The 19,087-nt window shown below is 41.1% G+C and overlaps 2 protein-coding genes and 1 long non-coding RNA gene across 11 annotated transcripts in view; 2 read left to right on the top strand and 1 right to left on the bottom strand.

Moving 5' to 3' along the window:
- LOC123503568 (CTD small phosphatase-like protein 2-A) overlaps window positions 1-18,909 on the bottom strand; it is a 29,289-nt gene extending 10,380 nt beyond the window's left edge. For 2 of the 8 annotated variants that reach the window (XM_045253446.1, XM_045253445.1), the window contains exon 1: window positions 2,986-3,125. In XM_045253446.1, the coding sequence (XP_045109381.1) occupies window positions 2,986-3,125 (140 nt within the window). Of the gene's footprint in view, window positions 1-2,619; window positions 2,789-2,985; window positions 3,126-3,690; window positions 3,803-7,849; window positions 7,982-18,706 lie in introns of those variants that run through there. The other 6 variants (XM_045253448.1, XM_045253450.1, XM_045253453.1 and 3 more) reach the window with 6 other exon arrangements.
- Window positions 2,611-5,624, top strand: LOC123503569. Its single transcript, XR_006674524.1, has 2 exons — window positions 2,611-2,751; window positions 3,038-5,624. It is a non-coding gene; the product is annotated as an uncharacterized LOC123503569 (long non-coding RNA).
- The window catches only part of LOC123503567 (synaptic vesicle glycoprotein 2C-like), a 23,016-nt gene continuing 14,329 nt past the window's right edge, over window positions 10,401-19,087 (top strand). The window contains exons 1-2 of one of the 2 annotated variants that reach the window (XM_045253444.1): window positions 10,401-10,591; window positions 17,234-17,363. The gene's annotated coding sequence lies outside the window, so the exon portion shown is untranslated. The remainder of the gene's footprint in view (window positions 10,592-17,233; window positions 17,364-19,087) is intronic. The other variant, XM_045253443.1, reaches the window with a different exon arrangement.

Raw genomic sequence — 19,087 nt, 5'->3', positions numbered from 1 at the left:
CTGTCATCCCCGTATTTTCAAACTTTCAGGCACATACGCACGCCGAAGTAATGCAAGCTGGATATTTACTCGGGTGCAAGATGTCTACTACAATTTGAAAACATGGTCTTAAAAACTGTCCAAAGAAAAAAACCCTATGCTATTTTTTTTAGTACACAATTGTTTAACAGAAATTTTTTCCAACACCAACACAGCCCCTCTCACGCAGCCCTGAGACACCAGTTCTCTTCTCTAGGTCGCTCTGATGTAAATGTCACGTGTAATTACAGTAGCCTATATCACAGGTGAACACAGTAAACTTTCAGACTGCGTGTTTACTGAAATAGTTTTCAAGCGTGTGCCATTTGATAAGCAGGTGATGCGTTAGCTTGCTGGTGTGGCAGTGGATGCGTGAGGAGAGCACCACTGCTTCTCTCACTAAACAAACAAAGTAAGGTGAATATAAGCGAACCTAAGAAGAATATAGCCCTAAAATCCATACCCACTTATCAAGAGCTCCTTCTCGTCAAGCGGCCCTGCATGACCGCTCTGCACGAAATCCAATACAGCAAAGTTTACACCTCAACACCACACTGAAGAAACACCTACCCAAATAAAAAAGAAAACACACACACACACACACACACACACACACACACACACACACACACACCACCATGTTACCTATCAAAACTTAAGGAAAAAGTTTAGAGTATTATATTTTTACAGCTATACAGTCAAGTTCTGAAGACAAATGCACAGGAACTCAGCCTCACCTTTCCCGTCAGTTCTACTTATGACCACTGAAGAGCGTAAATCGACTTTCTAGTACTGGTAAAATGTATGAAAGTATAGTCTGCAGTGGGTTAGAAGTCTGTAGTGTGGCCATACCGTCATATCGCAAGGACAACGTTTATGTGCACTGCTTCATACACCTCAACACGCTGCTTGCAATGCTGACCGCGATGTACGAGTATGAGGGTAGGTGGGGACGCGCCTTAACCACCGCAACAAACAGCAACTATAGCCACCACAACCATAACTGCTCCAAATCAACAGACAGACACACACACACACGACATCAGACCCTATACTTGTACGAACTCTACACCTAGCTAAAAGTAACGCCAAATAGTTAATCAACTTTCACGAGACGCACCAATATATATATTTTTCTGTCACTTTCCTTCCTATTTAATTCATCTATCGCATCACTAAAGTCGTAAAAGATCCTGACACATTTTCTGGGTGAAGCGTGCCTTAGCGCCATATTCAGAAACACTTCCCTCTCTCACCGCGACCATTTTCAAAGACCACACAGAGGATTAGCCGAATTTTAAAGAGTATTTGTCTTGTCGATAATGCAGAAAACTTGCTAAAGTATCACTAGAATTACGGAGACACCTTTTAAAAACCTGCGTCACTTAGAGTAAATCCCTATGCAAACAGTGGAGGTGAGACGCAGAAGTATTTCCGAGTATAGGGTTTAAACACAACTCCCTACAATTCATTCACTAATGTATTAAAACTCCATTTCCTTCAAGACTTAGGATGGGAAAGCTGTAAAAACTCCTGTGATGACGAAGGAGCGGAAGTGAGTGAGGGAGTCAGCGGTAAGGAGTGTAGAGATGATACTGTTAACTCGATAAAGGACATTTTTTTTTAGGTAGAAGGCCAGTCAAGGGCAACACAATTAAACAAAAAAAGGCTCACTTGATGCTCGTTCTCTAAAAGCTAAGAAGGGTTATCCATACGGTTGCATTATTACCAGGCGCTGCATTACACCTTCGGCCATCTCAATCAACGCTCTCCTATACATAATACATCACGGTCTCCGCCAAAACCACCACCATCACCACCGCCACCGCCGCAGCTGCCGTGGCCGCCTAACCCAAAGTGCCACGCGTCCTAACACAGCTAAAGGCCAACAAATCAATTATCTTCTTTTTATTCTTTTCTTGTTAATTTTTTTCTCTTTCTTACACCACGAAATACCGTTAATCGAGAGAGAGAGAGAGAGAGAGAGAGAGAGAGAGAGAGAGAGAGAGGGTATTAGAAGCGAGAAACAAGCCTTTCGAAACACGGCAAACAGGTCCAATACATTCATAAGGCAAGTAAGATAGACCGATCATGGAAAAAAAAAAAAAAAAAAAAAAAAAAGAAAAATGAAAAACGAAAAAGTAAAAAAAAAAATACATAATAAACAATAAACAATAAATAATATATAATAATAATAAATAATGCAAATACAAGATAAGACTAACAACAAGACTTAGACAATAAACCCTGTAAAAAAAAAAGCATAGCAAACTGAAAAAAATATGAGAGAGAGAGAGAGAGAGAGAGAGAGAGAGAGAGAGAGAGAGAGAGAGAGAGAGAGAGAGGACTGAATCGACGAGAACTAAAACGGTGACAGACAGGCGGTATATTGTTATTGATTACATTTCACATCTTCTGCCCTAACTACATCCTCCTTCAACTCATAGTGTCGCAAAACTGCACACCGACGCTGCAAGAAACACTGGATGCCTACTAATGTCACACAAACAGCAATAATCAGAAGCCTAGATACGCCACTTCCTGCCTCGCTACGTCTTGCTGCCTAGCGTGTTTCTCTCCGGCACATATTCAGTCACTCACGGTTCGATATCGGCTTCGAAGCTGTACTCTGGTGTTGTTGTTTTCCTTGGTTGATACTGGTATTAGCCGGACACCAGCCTGGCCACCACTGCCACTACCAGTCCACCACACAACCAATCACAGTTTCCCGCCGTGAGTTTCGAGGCCCAGCATGAGGCCCACCCATGACACACCATGCTGTTCCTTCACAGGGCTGCCGAGGTGGATGGGTGATGAAGGCACTGCCGCCGTTATCGCCAGATATAATCAATTAATAGAACCATGATAATCACTGCTGCACTATACAATCACCATAGTTCACAAGCGTACTCCGTCAGTACAAACAGTACACCGACGGTTTCCTTTCTGTTAACACACGCAACTTACACAATCTTCTGTTCAATTTTCCCCACCAGTACGGCCTTCTCTTTCTCCTCAGCACTGATGTTACCGGGTCGCGGAGCACACCGCCACACTGAGTGGAGGTAAGGGGGAAGGAAGTGAACGGCAGTGGCGGGCAAGGTCATGGAGCCAAGGTTGGTGGTGTGGAGGAGCGAAATGGCAGCAGTAGCAGCAACAACAGCAACCGTAGAGGTAAACAAGGAAGATCTCTACATGGGCGAGCGAGGGAAGTGAATGTTGGAGGTGGAGATGACAAAGACTTCTATGCAGGAAGAGAGGAAGGATTAGAGTTGAAATGATGAACAGGTATGATAAAGAAAATAAAAGATCAATAAATAGAAAATAAATAAATATAAAGAACTAGTGTTAGTGGTGGTGGTGGTGGTGGTGGCAGCGCAGCTCGGACCATCACCTCCCCCTACCTTCACCCGACGAAGCGGGAGCAGCGAGGGCGAGTGAAGCTGTATCCTCCACGCAACACAAGGTTTAAAACGCCCATGTAAGGAGAGGGACAAGGATGAACATTTGGTCAGTACATGAGAAATGAAAACACGCAATTACTGAAAGACGAACTCAAAGTAGTGGATAGTCACATTAAGAGGGGGAGGGAAGGTCGCGAAGCCGATAGAAAGGATGAATGAAGCTCAGTGAACGCAAGATGTTACGCAGTACAATACGGAGAGCGGGTACCTGGTGAGAGGACGCTGCCGCCTGCCTCCCGTGTTGTGGCCTGACACTGTCCCCGCTGCCTGCCGCTACCGCCCGCCTGCCAGCCCGCCCTGAGCCCCACCATTGATTCCTGCGCGCTCACCACCCTCACTCTCGCTCCACTGCCCTCCTCCTCCTACTCCTCCTCCTCCAGCCAGCCCTACAGTGATCCGTTCTCCCTTCTCCCTGTTCCCCCTAAAACTTAAGCTTAATGTCCCCCGCGCCTCTCCCTCCTCCACGGGCTGACCTGTGCTGTGTGTGTGTGTGTTGTGTTGTGTTGTACCTACCTGCCCACCTCGCCCTTACTAATTTTTAAGGCTAAGTTCTTCATTTACTCAGATTTCCCACACTTTTCTCCCTCCCTCCTTGCCTGCTGTCTTTCTCCAGCGCCCTGTTCGCTTGTTCGTTTGGTTTCTTCCCTCCTGTCCGAGCATGCAATAAAAAAGATGGAATAAATAAATAAAATAAAGTCCTTATGTCCATACCCTGCAGCCTCCCCCCCCCCACCACTCTCTCTCTCTCTCTCTCTCTCTCTCTCTCTCTCTCTCTCTCTCTCTCTGCGATCGTTCTGTCTGTCCATCTCGCTAGCCATTCTGTTGTTTTTACGTCCAGTACATATATTATTCAAAAAGTAGTATTTTACTTTCATCACCAGCAAAAATTTCAAGCAAAATTAACATACTGGAATAATAATAATAATGATAATAATAATAATAATAATAATAATAATAATAATAATAATAATAATAATAACAATGAACGCATCAATAAGTCATTACACCTCAGTTTGGATTTTGCGTATATCCAGGCGGGCGTCGTGTGTATCTATAATGAGAGAAAATACATAGAGTGAAGGTGCAGAGCGGTACTGCGCCGCCGTGCACGGTACAAAAAGCGCTGAGTACGAACATACATTGAGTTACGTAACGTGTCACATATAATGGTACCACGCTCGATTCAACCACGTCCTCCACACCTGACCACAGGATACCTGGGTTAATGACAAGCACTAACTCACTGCCCCACTGATAACATTGGTAACCGTTCGTCCTGTGATTGCCGAGTCCCACAGGCCAGCGCAGTACATTCAGCATCTCTGCCACTTACTGCTGAGACAAAGAAAGTGCTGAACTAGACTGCCAGTGTCTGTCCTACAGCAGTCTTATGCAATGGCCAGGCAAGTGCTGAGTAACCACCACCATGGGGGCTCCGCAAATGGCCGCACTAACCCTGCTTACTTTGAGATCACTTTTTTTTCTTCTTTTTTTCCCCGTTCCTACTACTACTTTGTTGTTGTTGTTGTTGCTGCAACAACAACAACAACAACAACAACAACAACAACAACAACAACAATAACAACAACAACTACTACTACTATTACTACTACTACTACTAGTACAACTGCTGCTGCTGTTGCTACTATTACTACTACTACTACTATCACATTACAAGTTTAAATAGTGAATTTTGTCTAATTATTACATTTAAACAAATAGACTTCAATAAGTCAATACTTGAGCAGAAAAATCATGTTTCACAACCACCAATATTCGTACAGATTTCAATCCCAAGGCACCAAGACTGACGACCGCTAACATGCGTGGGAGTTAATGGTTCTTTCAACAAGTTGAACGTGAAAGTGAAAGAAAACACATTTCAGGACACCAGCAATATTGCTAACACTTCCTATGAGTTTAAAATAGCCAGTAGCAATGGTGCTCAACAGACCAGCTATCATAGTCAGTGGTCAACTACACCCTGACGTCACTGACCTTACAAAAGGTTGATGAGTGTATAAAGGTGGCCAAGCTGTAACACTCAGTGAGATTCATCTTTCTATGTGCTATGAGTGCGTCTGCTCAGAGAGAGAGAGAGAGAGAGAGAGAGAGAGAGAGAGAGAGAGAGAGAGAGAGAGAGAGAGAGAGAGAGAGAGAGAGAGAGAGAGAGAGAGAGAGAGAGAGACCAGCAGCAGCAGTGACAACAATAATAATATGAAGGTGCATTATATATATATATATATATATATATATATATATATATATATATATATATATATATATATATAAACAGTATATAAAATTTCTCTCAGAATGCTGTACATTTTTGCTACTATCTGGGTAAACTGAGCAGCCAATAAATGACATCATGCAGCTGTTTTTTTGTTGTCAGGAAGAATGGAAAACAGCTGTGCTGCTGAACTTGCTGGGAGTATTTCAAATCAAATGACTGTCATACAAGCTGTACATTTAAGTTGAAAAATAAAGTTGTACTGTATTTTGAGTAAAATTATCAACTATAAAACCTACAAAGATGAAGTACTTGTAATAGTGTGTGTTTGCGATTTGACTGCATGGTGTGACATTATTTACTAAAGTTACTAGACAACTGCAACTGGTGAAATAAGCAATATGTCATGATGGAGTCCTACATTAGTTTTGCTAGAGTCTGAAAGCTTTCCACAAACTAATTGAGCTATAGCAGTTCAAGATTAATCTCAGGTTGACCAAGGAATACTTTACTTCTCTAACATTTAGAATACAAGTCTTCTTCTGAGAGATAATGTACAACTCAAAACCACAAAGTATATATATATATATGTGTGTGTGTGTGTGTGTGTGTGTGTGTGTGTGTGTGTGTGTGTGTGTGTGTGTGTGTGCGTGCGTGCATGTGTCCTTGAGTTGTACTGCATCTCACTAGGGAAGTTTTGAAGTTGAAATGTTAGAGAAGCAAAGTATTCCATGGTCAACCTGGGATTTGTCTACCATCTTCACTACTCAACTGTCCATAAAACTGTATTGGATCCAGACTTGTAATTCGTACTAGGGGTATTGGCTGTAGGACCTGCGAGCACTGTGCCGCCTCAACTCCAGAGTGACTCACTATGGCCAGAAGACTGGAGATACTACCACATGGCTGATGCATGTTCCCAAGTGAAGCAAAACCCATTACAAAAATTGTAGTTGTATATAATACATTTTAATAGTTAAGACAAAATAAAGTGGCTGAAGAGATACTGGGTGGGGATTTGTTGTTAGAATGATGAGGCGTCAACACAGCAGTCCAGTCCCTGTGTTTTTCCACTTATTTTCCCACTTTCTCTGAAACCTTTGCTTCCTTTCATATAAGGTACAATAAAGTAATATGTGTAGATAATTACAAGCATTTTTAGAGAATAAAAATGCATCTTTCTCAGGCTGTATAGCAACAATTGTCAAGATGGGCAGGACTAGGCATAAAGTAATGATGGACATTTTCAAACTGAATTCAATGTCGCTTAATAAAACTTATTATACTGTGATCGCTGCATACAACACAAAGTTACATTATTATTAATGTTAGACTTACTAGTTTACAGAGCCCCTTCACGGTTGGTTTATGCCAAGGTATACTGATGTTAATAACAGTTGCCATTCCACCAGCTCAGGCTTGTATTTACAATATCCTTAAAAATATAAATCAAAATTTTTTTCTGTAATATAAAGTTATTCACATCTTATGGTTTCTAAGTAAATCTGAAAGTTGAAGACGAAGATATAACGTCACAAAAGAAACGAGTGAAAATGATTAGCGATGCTTCACCATTAAAGCTGGCGCTTAAGATAACCACTTCCAACTGTTGCCATAGCAAGAAAGCCCACCAGGTAAGTATACTGGGTGAGTGGCAACTGTGTAGCCTGCACATGGCACATGGTACATCAGTGTGGTAAGGCAGCTGCATCCCCACGAAGGAAGGCACAGGAGTGCCTGATTACAGCGCCACTGGTGGAGTGTAGCTGATGATGTAATACGCAAAACACCCGTGCGAGCTGGTCCAAGGTGGGGACACAACTCAGAGCGTGTCATTTTATCCCAGAAATACAACAGCGCCTGAAACTCATCCAGGTGACAGTGGAGTGTGGTAGCATGAGGGTGGCGGATGAGCAGCAGGAGGTGCCAGCAGGGCCGCCATGGACGCCAACCACAGCTCTCCCCGCCACCGTTCCTGCTCTCTTCTCCCCAGAGCTCCACCTTTCCTCCACCCCACGCCCCATGACAACCCTCCCACCCCCATGCTAACCACTTATGACGATGAATTATACTCATAATAATGCCAGTAGTGATGTCTGCGTGGTACAGCACAGGAAAGTAGTGAAACACTTACCTAATATTTGAATGTCTTGACGGTTCCCTGCTCGGGGTCAGCCTCACCTCGGCCCCCCAATAACAACACCACCAATGAGCTGTTAATCTTGTATTATTTATATCCACACAAGCTTAAAAAATTCCTATTATTTTTTACTAAAGTCCAAATCTTTAATTTACTCATAGTTTGTTTTTTATTTGCAAAGTAGCTGTTATATGCGCTCCTTGTTATGATTTTAGCAGTCATTTGACTGTGGGAACGTAAACAAATCAGCGTCTGCTGGTGATCTTTAAAAACCCCATCGAACCATTTAAATGCACATTAAAAAAGAGATCCTGGCACATATAGACGTGGAAGTAATTTAAATAACTGGTTAACAAAATGTGCATCGGGTGGTGTCTTCATTTGGACCATAATTTCAAGGTGTTCACATACTCCGAATAAGATACATAAATAATTAAGTTTGCCATTTAAACAGAATTCAAAAGAACGTGTAATTCATGATAAACATGAAGGTATTATGACCTATAATAGTTCACTGGTGATAAAGTACTTAATTAAAACAAATCCAGGTTAACACACACACACACACACACACACACACACACACACACACACACATATATATATATATATATATATATATATATATATATATATATATATATATATATATATATATATATATATATATATATATATATATATATATATATATATATATATATATATATATATATATATATATATATATATATATATATATATATGTGTGTGTGTGTGTGTGTGTGTGTGTGTGTGTTAGTTAAGTACTTTATCACTACTGAGGTATATTGGCCCATATTCGTTTGAGGCACTCAGCCACAGACTTTGTTCTTCTCCAACTGGAAAGTTTAACAAAAGTACTGGTCAGAATATCACCAGTAAAACCTTGGAGGAAGGATATCCCTCCTCCAGGAGTAGAACGACCACGACGTAAACTATACTGAGTCACTGACAATCAAATAAAAGGCTGTGAAGTGACACATATTTAAGAATCCTGGATTGAAAAACATTAGAAAGACAAGAAATCAAACCAGTAGTTCTGAGTCTGAAAGGTTAGAGTTGTCACACACTTAGAGGAGCAGGCTGAATGTAGACAAAGTAGACAAATATCCAACAGGAGGAGAAGATAAGTGTTGATGGGCGAAGTGAAAAAGTTTGATCAGGAGCAGAGGCGAAAAATAAAAAATACATAATCAGGTCTTAAGCCTTCCGAAGGTTAAGACCAGGGCATAGACAACATCATCAAGAAGAATCTTAATATAAAGCATGAAATAGTCAGATGGTAAAGAAGGAACAAGCCCTGAATCACCCAGCACCACAGAGGAGCTAGGTGAGAGATAAATGGATAGAGAAACACTCTTGAGAACACAATTAATAATCTGTGTGAGCTTTGAAAATGCTTGTACTGAGAGAGGATAGGGTTTCAGAATACGATCCCGACTTGTATTCTCAAACACTCCTGTGCTTTATCTACACTATTTCAGAAAGGCTTTATTTAAACTGACACGAGTTTTTAACGGTATTTTTTACATTTCTAGAGTCAGATTGACAAGATTTTTGCATTATTAACTGGAGAAACACTTGAAAACCCCGCCAATCATCTAAGTAGCCCTGGAAAATAGTCGTGGTGAGAGAGCAGAGATATGGACCCAGCTGTCGCTCCTAAAACAAACGACAAACAGCTGAGGAGTCCATTTCTTTCGTGATTGTATACACCGTCACCTTACCGGCAAATATACTGCGTCTATAACCAATGAGTTCCACGAGAAGCGACACCAGGTCATGCTTTTGGGGAGGAGTGACTTGACTATTCATTAGCTCCATAGAGCCGCACTGTAGGGTGGCTGGGGATGTGGACGTCATGGAAGGTTTGCTGTCCATTTGTTACTATCACTATATGCACCTGACACCTCTCTCTCTCTCTCTCTCTCTCTCTCTCTCTCTCTCTCTCAATTTTTGTCCATTATCGCATCCTCATCTCTGCTCAAACCCCAAGTCCCGAGCAGGGGAATTTTGGATGTTTACTTCGTGATGGATTTGATTTAGAAATGCTCGTGTAGTTTGTTGATCATTCACCGCCTTGATTTCAGAAAGAGTGCGTGAATTAGTCAAAATTTGAAATACCGAAAAATTACAAGATTTATTCATGCTCTAATCCTTACACAGTTACAAAAACGCCACAACTTTAGTTTTCTAGTATTTTTAATTCAATTCTATGAAATCTGTTAGCACCGTGGAAAGTAAGAGGAAGAGGCAATGGAATGCAGTTTCCATATTTAAGGACAGACTAAACAGTTTGGACTTTAGACAAAAACGTGTGTTAAGTAGTCAAACTGTTTCCTCCCAAACTGTTGCTCTGCCCTCTGGTCTAGAGATCACTAGTAAGTCTCTCTCTCTCTCTCTCTCTCTCTCTCTCTCTCTCTCTCTTTAGCCCTAAACACTTTTTAATCTTGATCGCGAATGCATAGGACAAAATGGGTTGGTAGGGCGTTAGATAATGAGCTGTTGCACTGAAAAATAAGTCTAGATGCGCGCGCAGGTACCGGAGAGCTAGCCGCCGTGTTGAAGAAGCAGACTGGATCACCCTGCAGGACTGGACGCGGCAGTCGGCAACGCTCTTGTATTTTCACTGTGCAAACCGCTGCAGTCTACTGGTTGGTGTCAGTGTTCTCCGCCCTTCCCTGCCGTTGCCCGCACCTGCACATAGTATGGAAGGTAGGTATTGGTGCAATGACTAGAGGTCCATACGGGAAATAATCGATGCAAGCTGAGGGGAGAGTGGGAGGCTGGGAGGGGAGGCGCCAGCTGCTGCCGTCTTTCCCTCAGTGTGTTGCCTGGGTGGACGGGTTATTTTATTCGATACCCACTATACTCGCATGACTTGTTGGAACGTGTTAGCGCCAATAGAAAGAAGAACAAGGTCAAGATAGGTGCGCGGTTGTGTTACTAAAATATTACTTCTTTAGCGAAAATACATATTACTTCATTTGCGTGAATATACATGATTTCCCGGAGTCACTGATCTCTATGCTGATTGCCGGGATAAGAATGCTGGAGGTGGTGGTGGCAGCGGTCACACTGCATGGTAATCGTGGACCATTATCTTTAGGAAAGAAACCGATGACATTAGTAATTGTATTTGCATTTTCTTGAAGTGTCCCCTCTCTCTCTCTCTCTCTCTCTCTCTCTCTCTCTCATGACCTGGTCTGTGTTAGTGAAGTCTTAGATGTGTGGCAAATACGTCTCCTAAGTGATTGGAATCCTGTTGAGTGAATGCACCGTGAATGATTGAATGACAGTTTGTGGTACGGCCGTGTTTTGGAGTTGCGTGGCTTTGAGTGTCCGACAGTGAGTTCTTCGCCATGAATTCATCTAAATGAGTCTTTGCTGTGATTAGATCTAGATTTTTTTTTTGTGTGTGTGTGTGTGTGTGTGTGTGTGTGTGTGTGTGAAAAGTCTCTGCCCTTAGCATCAATTGGCCAGTAGTTAGCCTCAGCATAGATCCTACTTACCAGCTGAGCTCGCCCTAGTCACAAACACTGTGCGGTCTTTCATCTTTAAGTGGCTTGTTGCAGACTTGCAGACTGATTTCTTACTCTTCCTAGTCGCGTATTTCATTCACTGTAAAAATAAAAAGAATGCACACACACACACACACACACACACACACACACACACACACACACACACACACACACACACACACACACACACACACACTTTTATGGATACTGGCTATGTACCCCATTATTTCCAGCCTCCTTTGGAAACATACATACAACACCCTGCAGGTTGACTGTCACTGCTCTAAAATTCACTCCAGCCAGAGTCGATGCCCTGGTGTAGATGGTTTTAGACTACACATTTGACACCAGGGAAAGGAGATATGGTAGGCATCGAATCTATTACTCGAATTCGATGCGTCTTTGGAGCTGAAATGAAAGAGAATGTGTAGTGTTAGAGCAGTGGTCAGCAAAACAAACTCAAAGGATTGTTTGAAGATCACGATAGTTGGGTATCACATCTTTAATTGAAGTTGACGGAATTGTAATATAATCCTTTCAACACAAATGTCATAGGTTTTACTATAAGAGAAATAAAAGAACATGAGTTAGTTTTTTTGTGTGTGAATTAATGAGAAAAAAAGACAGTGATAATGACGATCTCTTTACTGTCAATGCAAAAACTGTCTTAATACTAAAGCAACCAGTGAATAATGGAAATAGTGCAGGTACAGATGTGTGACAAAACTGGCCTATGACGATAAGAATATGATAAAAAAATTTCTGAAGTTCTACAAGAAGTCATGACGAAGATCAAAACTCATCACTTTTTCATTTCAGGAGACTCATGGAAAGGTCATGCAGTATCGCAATGACACCACATGCAAACTGGAATAAATGAATGAATTGAAAGAGGGGACTTATCTGTTGGATTTGTAGTGGAACAGTTCTTTTATATGTAAGAGGGAAGACCAGCCAAAGGCAACACAAATTATGATAAAAAAAAAAAGGCCACTGTTTTCCGGTCTCCGAACAAATTGAAACGAAAGTAATTAGAAGAGAACTCCAATGATGGAAAAGGAGTTTTTTTTTTTCGATTTTAAATGTTGTGTGAAGAATGTATGTGTAGTTAGATGCATGTAGCTTTGTGTGAAGAAAGAGTTGTCTTTATTGGGCAGGCTGTGATCGACCCCTTGTGTTGTGAGGCACAAAGGGAAACGTTCAGTGAGGTCACAGCTAGCTTTAATGATAAATAAGTTCACAGTACCCTCTGAACCGGTGCTATTAGACCTCACTGGGAGTAACTATCGTTTCGGCAGGTGTCTCCTACTAATATATCTGTTGAACTCATATCTCTCTCTCTTGCCTTTGTTGATACATGGATGAAACGAAACGGACTTATTTCTTCAGGTTTAGTGATAATGTAGAAGATGGAAGTTTAACGGTCGAAGGATGACAAAATCCAAAGCAATATTAAGTAGTACACTGTATAAAGAGACAGATAAGTTCTTTGAACAAAGGTGCCAAATTTGACAATCATAGGAAAGACGAACCAGTTCAAGATTAAAAATTCAAAACGGATACTCAAAGTTAGTGAACGATATACTGTGTCAATTCAGAGGACATGGCAAGGTTTGTACTAACACCATCATACCCATGACCTGTTGCGTCCACTGCTCATTCAACATTCCTTGATGTCTTCCCAAATTCCCAAGCATTACATACATTATTCAGATGGGAATAAAGAATGGTCTTAAAGATCGATGTGACTTCGGCTCTTATCAAAAGTCAACGGAGAAATTCACATCTGGGAAGAAATTGATCGATGGATATAAATAAACTCAACCTGCGTCTTATTTCAGATGGTGCTTTAGCCACATGTTTGGACGGTCTCTTCATCTCTGTGTTGACCCTGACCAAAGGAAAGTCTTACTAGTTCAATCTCTGAAAATAAAAGCCCAGTTGGTTCGATAATGGACGCATAGATGGAACAAAGTTATTGATTTCCCTGCACCAGCACGCATTGTATTAGTGTGATGAATCTCTCCATGGCACTCCAGGCTGACTCCTCGGTATATTCGCGTCTGGCTTTCCTGAAACATCTAAGCCAAATAGTTTAATGCATAAGTAAGTGTATTAATTCACCATCTTCCTTGCCTCTGCTTCATTATACATGCACGCTTAGAACGGCAGCAATCAGGCCGTGACCACACACACACACACACACACACACACACACACACACACACACACACACACACACACACACACACCAACATTACCAAACCTGGAATGGTCGATAAATGATATTGAAAAAAATAGCGAAATTAAAAGAAAAAATCGAATATTAAAAGTTATCAGCGACGTGTATTTTAAGAGAGATTTCTTCTCAGGATGCGTGTTTGTAAGCCGCGATGGCTGTGTGATTTGTGTTAGCAATATTTAATGGGCAACACTTCTCTCATATTTCACTGCACAACATACCAAGCTGCATAAGGGTATTACTCTATGTTTATTAGACATTGTCAACCCATTGGCTCACCGTGGCCCTCCGCAGCCTTCACCATGAGTCACAGTAGATCGCGTGTCATTGCCGCTTCAAACGTGTTGTCTCTCCACATCCTGTTTAGTCTGCCTCGCACTTCCTGCCTCTTGACGCGCAGTTAGTCCTCACTAATAGGATTCTCAAGCATCCAACATTTCTCAGTCATTTAGTAACTGATCATGTCTTCAGTGAAAATTTTTTTTGCAGAAGATTCGAAATTTTGTCTAGACCTGTGTACACATGCAAGCAGCTGTTAATCTCTGGCATATCAGTTCCTGATGTGGCCAAACTCAGAGATCTATAGGCCGGAAGGAGGAAGTTATTTTGACTTTTTTTTCTATTTTTTTTTTTTCTTTCAAGGTTATCACTCTGGAATTGTCCAGCAGTCCAGGATTGTCTAGTCTAGTGCCTTGAGCGGCAACGGCTGCTCGTTGCTGTACATAAACATAGTCACACCTTGACAACGTCTACCAAAACAACGACACGGCAGTCACGGTATTCGTGCTTCCATTATTGAGTGTTGATTATTGAGTTTAAGTGTGGAAGTGAAGAATAAATCGAACGTTGACAGTCAAGATGAGTGCATGCACAAAGTCTCTTACCGGTAAAAAGATGATTGTCAGAGATTGACTGAAAGAAATGATTCAGCCTTTTGTATAATTTATGGTGTTGATGGAAACAAGTGTGTGTGTGTGTGTGTGTGTGTGTGTGTGTGTGTGTGTGTGTGGGTTTGCATTTAGATGTTGCCTGGATGTAGCTATAGCATGCAGAGGATTTTTTTTTTTCTTTAGAAGTATGTATTTTCTGAGAACTAATGGGCCATTACATGTTAAGGCATAACCGATACCACTCTCTCTCTCTCTCTCTCTCTCTCTCTCTCTCTCTCTCTCTCTCTCTGTGTCTAGGAGGATTACCTATATGCAAGAGTTAATGAGTGTCAACCTGGATGATCGCCAAGGACTACTGTAGGTCACATCATAGTCACTCCTCTTCGCTTACTAAGAAAAATTACATCACTCTCTTACTATATTTGTACTTCCGCCGTTGATTGCGTGTCTTGTTGATGTGCACCGTGAGAGTTATGAGCCGTAAAAGTCGACCTGCCCAATGTAAACACTAGCGTGGTGGGCAGTATTGGAATGGCTCCTTTGTAGATCAATCTATATATGTAAACTACACGGTACGATTCCTCAACTCAAAATAATGATGATAAATCCTCTCAAAGTGACTTCCTGTTATACTTCATCACGTGGATATCATTGCAGTGGAAAATTCTGAGTATATAGGCGATATCAATCCGGGAGAAACTCGCAGTACACAATTGGAATTTATTATTAAAGGTTTTGAAGGTATATTTTACTTTACTGAGGTGGGCGGCAAATCATGAATCGCCAATATTACCAAGGACAATAATTATTTGATATTTACAAAGTCAGCTTGCTTCTTAAACCTTTTACTTTATGCCTGTTACACCACACACTCGAGGCTGTGCATGCTACTCCCAGACGGCATGCGGTTCGTGTGCATGTAAGCAGGAACGACTTTTTATTCCGTGGTACACAAGTAGAAGCGCCACACAGTTGACATCCTTCACATTTTACATAATCTACCTTGTCGTTTTTCCTCCTCCTCATGTCTCTCAAAATAATGCCCATACGTAACTCTTCCTTCAGGTCTTATTATTCCTGTTTTAACATTTCACAATATTCTTATCTATGTATCATTACTTGTTCTTGTTGTTAGCTTAATGCCAGTCCATTTTACGTAACTCTCTCTCTCTCTCTCTCTCTCTCTCTCTCTCTCTCTCTCTCTCTCTCTCTCTCTCTCTCTCTCTCTCTCTCTCTCTCTCTCTCTCTCTCTCTCTCTCTCTCTCTCTCTGTGTGTGTGTGTGTGTGTGTGTGTGTGTGTGTGTGTGTGTGTGTGTGTGTGTGTGTGTTTGCCTTAGACATTTGAGTTCCATATGTTTCTTGAGACGCCTCAGCAAGTTAGCTTTACAAGAAAGATGACAGGAGAGATACAGTTCCAAACCTTAACTCTGAGAAATCTGATGTATGAGCTTACTACAAGATGAAAGAGATTTTTGTCTTGTGGAGCGGAGCGGCAGAGAGAGAACCCAATAGTCTGGAAATTTACTCTAGCCAAACATGAATATAACAGCAGATTTAGCATGACAAACAAGAACATTATAACAATGAGCAAATATTACGCAGAAAGTCCAAATTTAAATCCAAGTTGGAATTAATTTGAGTGAAGTATTGTTATGATATTTTTCTTTTTCTACAGATAGAAACATTTAATTTGGTATGAACAAGGAATTGCCGTTTGTTGCAGCTGGCAGAAAACCGTGCTGAGTTATTCTCAATCCATGTATGTTACATTTTAGACATTTACTTCAGCCACACCCAATCACAGGCTAATAAGAAAAAAAAAAAAAAAAAATTCAGGGTCATCACTTTTTTTGCTGCATCCACCGACGGTCTTCTCACCTTAGAATACATTGCATTCTTCGGGTTGTCATGTACGAGTGCCGCTAAGCACCGACAAACTTGCAGGATTCCTTAATGCCTCCCAGAAACTAATCATACCAAAAACACTGGACTTTATTGTGTGCTCAGGACTTGAATAGACGGCAAATGTAGATTGAACCGTCGAAAACACACACACACACACACACACACACACACACACACACACACACACACACACACACACACACACACACACACACACACACACACACACACACACACACACACACACACACACACACACACACACCTCTTCAAACATTTCTTAATATGGAATAAGAAAAAAATTTCTTTTCTAGAGAAAGGACAGATCTTCACCGATCGTCCTTGCACGTGGATCAGTTAAGGCGAGCATATATTGGTGTCCTTCGCATCAAGCATCGATATATATATATATATATATATATATATATATATATATATATATATATATATATATATATATATATATATATATATATATTTGCTTTTCTACTTATTCCTTACACTTTTGCTATGTTTTGCACTGCACTGGAGCCCTTTAGATCTTGATATGATGTGTCAATGTAGCAGAGTCACGTGAAGGCAGGTGGGTATAGCAGTGGCGCCAAAGAGAGTCAGTCTTATTCAAGAAATTTTTGCAAGTGTGTTTTGGGTGAGAATATATTTAATCCATCGACTTCTTATAGGTATGTTGAATGTTTTCTACTGTTTGTCTGTCTTTGATGGTTATGTGTCTGGTTGGTCACCCATGGTACGTTAGGAGCCCCCTCACAGGCCCTAAGAAGTTGTTTTGTTACAGAGGTCTTTTGTGGCAGCGTTGAAGTGTGACAAATAAGTGCAAAGCAAGTGCGGCTGCCTAGTAATTGAGAGCTTATAAGGTTACCTTGATCCCTGCCCTCCGACCCCACCTCACCCTCGCGTGACACCAGGTAAGGAGCTTCACCGTCGCTCTCCGCCACTCTGTGCATGCCTGAGCCGTGGCACTCTGCCCTGTCTGAGTGGCTTCCTCCTTCCTCGACAAAGGTGCCATTTCAACCCATTACTTTTTGGAAGCGTAGAATACTCATCGTACGTGAGCAGTTTAATCTTTTATTGATTTGTTACCATTATTATTATCTATTTATTTATTTATTTTAATTTTTAATTTTTTTATTTTTTATTTATTTTTTTTTTGCATGATACATTTTTTCTAATCTAGTGTATTTTGTGATCAATATGTCATAAATGCATACTTAAACAAATAGATCAGTAAATAGATTGATAAATAAATAGATGAATAAATAATATGGATGTATCCCCCCTCTCTCTCTCTCTCTCTCTCTCTCTCTCTCTCTCTCTCTCTCTCTCTCTCTCTCTCTCTCTCTCTCTCTCTCTCTCTCTCTCTCTCTCTCTCGTTTTTTATGACTTTATCGGTAACTACATAGATACGGATTCTACAAAAAAATTATTCCCGAATCCGACATATTGAGAGAGAGAGAGAGAGAGAGAGAGAGAGAGAGAGAGAGAGAGAGAGAGTTTTGTTATCCACCAGAGATCTAAACTATAACTATAACATCTTTCACAGGTACTTCCTTTCCAGTTTGTTGGGAGATGCTAACTCAGCTAAAGACAGTAGCGGCCTTACCTACTAATTAACTAACAATATACGTAAAGTACCATACAGAAGAGTCTTGAGTCCATTTAAATACGCAGGGCAATCTTTATTTCATCCCCTAACTCCTTCAGTACTGGGACGCATTTTTTTTTACCATGAGTTTGGGTGTGATTAGACGGTTTTGTGTACAATAGAAAAGTCTTATTGAGATCAGGAAGTTAATGGCTAGAATCTTCACCATTTTAATCCCCGACATAAGTCTCTGAAGCTGTTTAAAATCACTAACTAGTAAGCAGAGTGAATACGAGAACGTGTCACAGCACTGAATGGGTTAAAGCCTCGTAAGATGGGAGAAACTGACTCATAAACAAACCATTTTCAGACGCACTTTTTTTATTTTTTATATTTTTTTAGGATAGAGGAACGTGACCTGTGCAGATTGATTATAAAAAGGCAAGAGTGATTAATTGATAACATGTTGACAGTTTTCGTTGCTATATTCTCTTGTTTTTTTTTTTTTTATACCATGTGGGCTTTTCACGGGAATTTATGGGCCAAAGGGGATACTTTTTGGGTACCCCCTATCTCAAAGCCCATCCGCTAGGAAACCGTTGCCCCGAGTGAGGAAGCCCAACCTACACTCTGAAGGTTCTGCAGGGAAAGGTTCTGCATTCTTACCTTTGTTTGGAGAAGCGATGATACGGCGACCCAGACCGTAATGAGTAGCAGAAGCAGTCCCGCATCTTGCACTGACAGCACCAAACAGCACTGTAGGAATTTACAGCAACTACCGATTGTTACAGAAGCGGAAGCCCTCAAGAATTTACGTTGGGTGAAGTTAAGTCGGGCTTGTTTCCGTAAGGTGTGCACGCGTCACTCGTCCGCTGAGGCACTCTACAGATTAAACACGTTTCTGGCGCTAAGGTGTGTGTGTGTGTGTGTGTGTGTGTCTCTTTGGAGTCTTGCCAGTGTTCAGGATAGAAAAAACCTGTCCAGATCGCCTTACTTGAAAGTTGAACTATTGTGTAATCAATGAGACACAACAACTTTGCTTCGTGT

This window comes from Portunus trituberculatus, chromosome 14 (assembly GCF_017591435.1).
Source record: "Portunus trituberculatus isolate SZX2019 chromosome 14, ASM1759143v1, whole genome shotgun sequence".
NCBI classification, from domain to species: domain Eukaryota; kingdom Metazoa; phylum Arthropoda; class Malacostraca; order Decapoda; family Portunidae; genus Portunus; species Portunus trituberculatus.
Note: the sequence above shows the minus strand (reverse complement) of the source record. Positions and strands in the feature narration are given on the sequence as shown.